General features: G+C 41.3%; 1 protein-coding gene across 1 annotated transcript; it reads right to left on the bottom strand.

Moving 5' to 3' along the window:
- Positions 1–2,666: 2,666 nt before the first annotated feature.
- Positions 2,667–7,272, bottom strand: LOC112087735. Its single transcript, XM_024157608.1, is given in 8 exon segments — positions 2,667–2,974; positions 3,032–3,163; positions 3,311–4,083; positions 4,216–4,649; positions 4,652–4,851; positions 5,293–5,545; positions 5,822–6,480; positions 6,483–7,272. Coding segments are annotated over 8 exon segments (3,549 nt in total).
- Positions 7,273–7,767: the final 495 nt, after the last annotated feature.

Raw genomic sequence — 7,767 nt, 5'->3', positions numbered from 1 at the left:
CAGGAGTTCTTATAGCGTCGGTATCGACTCTCGGGATAATAATGCCTTCGTCACCTTTTACCGAGTGAAGAAGCTTGAGAACCTCGGTTAAACTCCTCGTCTTATTAACACCGGGGCCGTGTGATGAAAGGAAGAGATCGTGAAATGACTATGTGTGGGGGAAGAACACCGGTGTAAACACCTCGGTATAAACATACCGAGGGTCAATGTTCACAAGAAACGGTTAAAAACCTCGATTTGAGGCCGCAACCTGTTTACACCGAGGCCTAGTCACCTAATCCACACTGCGGTCATTTGGAGGCTTTGCGCGGCAAAACGAGTTTAAACGCTCGGTCAAAGCATTTTTAGGCGCGGTCAACGGCTGGAGTTTGAAAGGAAGGGGGGACTAGTGCCACAACAGTCCAAAAGCCAGCTGGAAAGAAGATTCCAGCCCATACCTGCCTCCATACCGAGCCAAAACGCAGAGTTTGCCTTCTTCACTCTTTTCTCTGCATTTCACGCACATAACTCTCTCATTTCTCATTAGTTTTGTACGATTCCAAGTGTTCTGAACTCGTTAGGGTGTTGTCTATCCTGCATAAGCATCTCACTGAGCTTGAATCTTGTGTTCTCAAAGGTATTTGCATTTTAAAGAACTCATCTTTTTCCATTATTGTTTGCGAGCTTTATTGTTTGTAAAATATGGAATCGATTCTTTTAGACTGTTAAAAACCTTGGGAACCTTTTTAGAAATTCCATCAGGATAGACAACACATGAAAAAAAGGTTTTTGCGCTGAAAATCGTTTGTTCTTGAGTTTCTAAAATTCATGAGAAATTGTGCTTTAAATCGGCTTTAATGGTGAAATGGGTTTCTCGGCTGAACTGTCTGCTTTTATTTGCTATTAGTGATTTTATTGAATCGTTTATTGATCACTTTGACCCTGAGAAACCATTGAACCATCCTGTTTGAGAGAAAGCTCTGTTCTTGTTTGTTCTTTTGGATTTTGAGCTTAGCGATATACTCGGTTCTCATTCCTTCTTTGAGGATTTCTCTTGCAGATGACTGAAAGAACGGCTGCTTTAGCCCAAGGAAAATATGTTCAGAAGAAAGCCAAAAAGGGCGAGGCGGTGGCCACGGCAAGAAATGGAGGTACGAGCAAGAAATCCTTCGCAAGCACCAAGGAAGCCGAGGGCGAACCAGCTGCAAAGCGTGCAAAGAACAGCGAGCTCACGCTTGCACCTGCGCCTGAGCCAAAAAGGAAAGGCAAGCAAGTGGCTTTGGAATCTGATGTGGAGGAAGCTGGAGCCGCAGTTGAAAAAGGGACTGCACAGGAGAATGAGGCCGAATGTGATGAAGGAACAAGGCGAGAGCCAAAAGCCGAACCAAAAGGGGAGCATTTCCCAACCACTAGGGAGTACTTGGATCATTTCAACACAGTGAGAGTGGCTCAAGGTCGGTTCCCTGACATGGAGTTGTTAAGGAAGCTTGAGATACTTGACGATGTGATTCTCATCTTCCAAACTATGGGCTTGGCTTCGTTCTTTGAGATGAGTGATGTTGCTTATGAAGGAATAACTCAACAGTTCCTGGCCACTCTGGAGGTGTTCATTGATAACACCATATTTTGACCACTTTTATGGATCATAATTATGTCTTATGCTGGTGTTTTAACTCTGTTTTCAATTATTTTAAAGTATTTTCAATGTTTTAGAGTTTCAAAAGACTTTACCGGAAATTTGGGCAAAAGATATGCAATTTGGAACAAATGAGCAATTTTGGATAAATGCAGACCGTCAGAAGTATGACAAGCGATGAAGACCTTATCACAGTCTGATCACCTCCAAAATTTGAGACAACATAGAGGATCAAACCAGCTTTCTAATGCACTTAGTTTGGAGACAATCCAACGGTTAGATCTTCAGATACTCCCGATGCAAGAATGACAGAAAATGCAGTTCCGGAAGAGAGCATGTGTCGGGACCGCAGCCAACACCCATTTTCCCGCGGGTGGAGCCACCGCGACCGCGGAACTTGGTCGTTCACTTTCCCGACGACTTAATTAAAGCCCAGATCAATTCCTTTCGTTATTTTTGAAGCCCTATGATATGATCCTAGGTGAGGATCAAGCCCTGGACTACTCTCCAACGATTGTGATTTCGAAATTTGATGGTTTGAGGTATTGCAGAATGAAGTGAATGAATATGACGTGATGAAATATGGTGTAACTCGGGGAAAACGCCTTGACACTTCTAAGAGAGATGAAAGATCTCTTAGACTATCAACAGAAATAAAGAGCTTGTAATGAAAGGATATAATCCGAAGTCACTAATCAAGCCGGTGATTAAACGATTTAGAGAGAGTTTTTAGAAATAAAAGGTTTGATAGATTGAAAAGAAAGACAAGAGCAATACATATAGAGTCTCGAACACATAGGAAATAACAAAGACAACTAAGACGACTTAAAGACTCAATGACTAAGACTTAGACTAGTTTGAATTTGAAAATAGGCTCCTCTCTTTCTTGATCGCATCTGGTGAACGAAATGGGCTAAGTTTCCATCAAGAGGCCTTTTGTAAAAGTGTTGTGAACAAGCCTCATTAAAAACCTTGTTTGGAAAACCCAATTGGGACAAAACCAAACGAAGGGAAAAAGAGCACAAGTCACAACACCTCTCTTGATGAACTCTTAAGTGGCTTGTATCACAACCAATGTAGTTGGATTAGCACACTTAAGATTGCCCTGAATGGTGTGTAATAGCTTGTGAAAAGCTTGCTTGAACTTCATTGCTCTTGATCTCGTCATTGGACCAATCGGAAGATGCAAGTCTTTATCTTCGTCTATACTTGCTTCCTCGGGTTTCAGCTGCTCTTGGTCTTCATTCGATTCTGGTTCAGGCTCTCCTTGTTCTCCTTCAATCTCCTCAGTTCCTAAGCTGGTCTTGATCATATCATCCTCTCCCACTTGAAAAGGATTTGTCCTCAAATCTGTATCTTCTGCAAGAAAAGGAACTAAGTCAGAAACATTGAAGCTTGAACTTACAGAATACTTACCTTGAAGGTCCAGCTGGTAGGCATTGTTATTGATCTTCTTGACAATCTTGAAGGGTCCATCGATTCGCGGCATAAGTTTAGACTTTCTTTCATTTGGAAATCTGTCTTTCCTTAAGTAAATCCACACCATGTCTCCTTCTTCAAAGATCATCTCCTTTCGGTTCTTGTTGGCATGCTTGGCGTAGTACTTAGTCTTATTCTCAATGTTGATGCGCGCCTTCTCATGGATCTTTTTCACTAGCTCTACCTTTTTCTTTCCATCTAAGCTAACTCTTTCACTTAAAGGTAAAGGCATTAGATCCAAAGGTGAAGTAGGATTGAACCTGTAAACGATTTCAAATGGTGAGAACTGAGATGCAGAATGCTTAGCATGATTATAGGCGAATTCTACATGTGGTAAACATTCTTCCCAAATTTTAAGATTCTTTTTAATCAATGCACGCAACAAGGTGGACAACGATCTATTAACTACTTCAGTTTGACCATCAGATTGCGGATGACATGTGGTAGAGAAAAGCAGTTTAGTTCCTAGCTTAGACCAGAGAGTTTTCCAAAAGAAACTAAGGAACTTAGTATCTCTATCAGAAACTATAGTTCTAGGCATGCCATGCAATCGAACAATATCTCTAAAGAACAAGTTAGCAACATTCATGGCATCATCGGTCTTATTACATGGAATAAAATGAGCCATTTTAGAGAACCTATCTACAACCACAAAGATAGAATCCTTACCTGTCTTGGTCCTAGGCAATCCAACGACAAAGTCCATAGAAATCTCATGCCATGGATGCAAAGGAATAGGCAAAGGAGTATACAAACCGTAGGGTTGTTTCTTAGCCTTAGCTTGCTTGCAAGCAACACATCGTTCACATGTCCTCTCGATGTCTTTCTTCAAATGTGGCCAATAAAAGTGTTGTTGGACTGTACTTAGAGTTTTGGCAACGCCAAAGTGACCCATTAGTCCACCTGCGTGAGCTTCTTTGACAAAAAGATCTCGAATAGAAGAGTTAGGCACACATAGACGGTTTTCAAAGAACAGAAAATCATCAGCTCTATAGTATTTCCCACTACCAAACTTCTCACACGAAGCATATATATCTTTAAAATTAGCATCAGTAGGATAGAGACTCTTAATGTGTTCAAAACCGAGCAGTTTGGTCTCTAAAGAGTTCAAGAGAACATACCTGCGAGACAATGCATCGGCTACCACATTATCTTTACCTTTCTTGTACTTGATGACGTATGGGAAAGTCTCGATGAACTCGATCCACTTAGCATGTCTTTTGTTCAGCTTCTGTTGGCCTTTTAGATACTTGAGGGACTCATGGTCAGTGTGAATGACAAATTCTTTAGGCCAAAGATAGTGTTGCCATGTTTGGAGAGCTCTCACAAGCGCATACAGCTCCTTGTCATATGTAGGGTAATTCAGTGTAGCTCCTCCAAGTTTCTCACTGAAGAATGCAATGGGCCTCTTTTCCTGCATAAGAACAGCACCAATACCAATACCTGAGGCATCGCATTCTATCTCAAATGTTTTAGTAAAGTCAGGGACAGAAAGCACCGGGGAATGAGTAACCTTGTCTTTCAAGACTTGAAATGCTTCTTCTTGTTCTTGTTTCCCCATTTGAATCCCACATTTTTCTTGATAACTTCGGTGAGGGGAGCTGCTAGAGTGCTAAAGTCTTTGACAAATCTTCGATAGAAACCCGCAAGTCCATGAAAGCTTCTTACTTCACTAACAGACTTTGGACTTGGCCAATCTTTAATCGCCTTTATCTTTTCTTCATCAACCTTGATTCCATCTGCACTCACAACAAAACCTAAAAAGACAAGGTTATCTGTTCCAAAAGTGCATTTCTTTAAATTTGCATACAAGGTCTCCTTTCTAAGCACTTCTAAAACCTTTCTAAGATGCTCCACATGTTCATCTAAGCTTTTGTTGTAAATTAAAATGTCATCAAAGTATACCACAACAAAATGACCTATATAAGCTCTAAGAACATGATTTATTAACCTCATAAACGTGCTAGGCGCATTGGTTAACCCAAAGGGCATGACTAACCATTCGTATAAACCCTGCTTAGTCTTAAAAGCAGTTTTCCATTCATCACCCTCTTTCAGTCTAATCTGGTGATATCCACTCTTAAGATCTACGTTAGAAAAGATTCTAGAACCATGTAATTCATCAAGCATGTCATCCAATCTAGGTATAGGGTGTCGATACTTCACTGTGATATTATTGATGGCTCGGCAATCTACACACATTCTCCAGCTGCCATCTTTCTTTGGGACAAGTAAAACAGGTACTGCGCATGGACTCATGCTCTCACGAATGTGCCCTTTGTCCATGAGCTCGGTGACTTGCTTTTGAAGCTCTTTGGTCTCCAAAGGATTAGTCCTATAGGCTGGTTTGTTCGGAAGTGAGGCTCCGGGTATAAAGTCAATCTGATGCTCAATGCCTCTTATTGGTGGTAAGCCCTGCGGATTCTCCTCTGGAAATACGTCTTTGAATTCCTGCAAAAGTAATCTTATCTTGCTAGGAATATCCTGCGTAGGCATATTTAGGTTAAAGCATTCTTTGAAAACTAGTAAATAGTTTGGGAGTTGACTTCCCTTTGGTTTGGTGATCATGAGGCTCGTTGATAGAGAGTTTGTAGAAGTGGTTTGCACTTTGTTCTTCTTCATAGCGATCTGGTCCTGCTGAACTTCTTGAGGAGTTAAGGAAACCAAAGTAGTTTTCTTGCCGTGATAGTCAAAGGAATAACGGTTTGTGAAACCATCGTGCATAACCCTTCTATCTGATTGCCATGGTCTTCCAAGTAAGATATGCCCCGCATCCATAGGCAAGACATCACACAGAATCTCATCCTGGTATTTGCCTATCGATATTGGCACCATAACTTGATTTTTGACCTCCATTTCTCCAGCCTCATTCAGCCATTGTAGCTTGTAAGGTTTCGGCCTCTTCATTAGTTTCAAACCTAATTTTTCTACCATAGACTCACTAGCCACGTTAGTACAGCTTCCACCATCTATTACTAAGCTGCATACTTTTCCTTGCACCATACATCGGCTGTGAAATAAATTTTCCCTTTGCTCGTTTCCCTCGGTCTTGGTTTGAACATTCAGAGTCCTTCTAGTTACCAATAGTTCACCTCGGGCAGGCATCTCTATTTGTTCCTCATCTTCAGACTGTTCCTCTTCAGTTTCCACTTCTCCATTCTCTTTAATGATCATTATCTTCTTGTTGGAACAGCTACTCACATAGTGACCATACCCCTTGCACTTGTAACACTGAATATCTCTATTCTTGGATGTAGTCACCACTTCTTTTCCTTTGACGCTCTGTTCTTCACCCTTAGACTTGGAGAATGACTTAAAATCCTTTTGGAAACTCATTTTCTCATCCTTCTGAAAATTTGGCTTGTTGGATCCGTAGCTAGGTTTCTTCTATTGAGCTGTTTCTCAAACATAATAGCCTTGTGCAACAGTTCCTCTAGTTCCACGTAGTGATGCACCTCTAAGCGGTCTATAATTTCTCTGTTTAACCCCCCCATGAACCTAGCCATCGTTGCTTCCCTGTCTTCACGAATATCGGCTCTCATCATGAGAGTTTCCATCTCCTTATAATATTCTTCGACTGATCGGCTTCCTTGGGTTAAACTCCTGAGCTTGAAATGCAGTTCTCTGTGGTAATGACTTGGTACAAATCTTCTTCTCATGATCGCCTTCAATTGGTTCCATGATTCGATAGGATCTTCTCCTATTCTTCTTCTGGTTGTAACGAGGTTATCCCACCAACTTAGGGCATAATCTTTAAACTCGGTTGGGGCCAGCTTTAACTTGTGCTCGGTGGTGTAGTCTCGGCAGTTAAACACAAGTTCAATCTTCTTCTCCCACTCCAAGTATTCTTCAGGATCAGCGGTACCTCTGAATTCAGGAATCATGAGCTTAAGGCTTCCCATAGGATCGCTAGACCTTGGCTTTCTTTCTTCTCTATCGCTTCCTCTTCTCCTTGATGAACGAGCTCTAGAGGAGTTGCTGTAGTATTGCTCCGAAGCCGAATGGTCACTGCTCTTTCTTGGTTTGTCCGAAACCATCTTCTCCATGTCAGATCTCATACTTTCAAACTCCCGCCGCATAAGAGACATCATTTGAGTCATCATAGCGTCCATCATAAGTTTGTTGGTTGATCCGCTTGGGTTCGCGGGGTCTTCTTTCTCATGAGCCGATTCCTCCATTGTACCTGTTCAGATGACAAGTAAAAGAACCAGTAAAAGAGCTCGAAGAATACACACGCTAGTTTAAAAATTGATCAAATTCGATACAGATCATGATACGACAATCAGACTTTTAGAAACCCTAATTCTCTCTATGAAAATTTTTTGAAATTCTGGATGACTTGTAATATAAACTAGAGAGATCAGATGCTAGAGAGCACGATCCGACTAGTTTCACACAAATTGTCACGATCAAAATAGAATATGAAAAGTCATAAAATCGTTCAACACGAAAAGACACAACCTGGGTTTGGAGATTTGCTCTGATACCCACTTGATATGATCCTAGGTGAGGATCAAGCCCTGGACTACTCTCCAACGATTGTGATTTCGAAATTTGATGGTTTGAGGTATTGCGGAATGAAGTGAATGAATATGACGTGATGAAATATGGTGTAACTCAGGGAAAACGCCTTGACACTTCTAAGAGAGATGAAAGATCTCTTAGACTATCAA

The sequence above is a fragment of the Eutrema salsugineum genome, unplaced genomic scaffold, assembly GCF_000478725.1.
Source record: "Eutrema salsugineum unplaced genomic scaffold, Eutsalg1_0 scaffold_16, whole genome shotgun sequence".
Lineage (NCBI taxonomy): Eukaryota > Viridiplantae > Streptophyta > Magnoliopsida > Brassicales > Brassicaceae > Eutrema > Eutrema salsugineum.
This window is presented reverse-complemented; position numbering and strand designations above follow the sequence as displayed.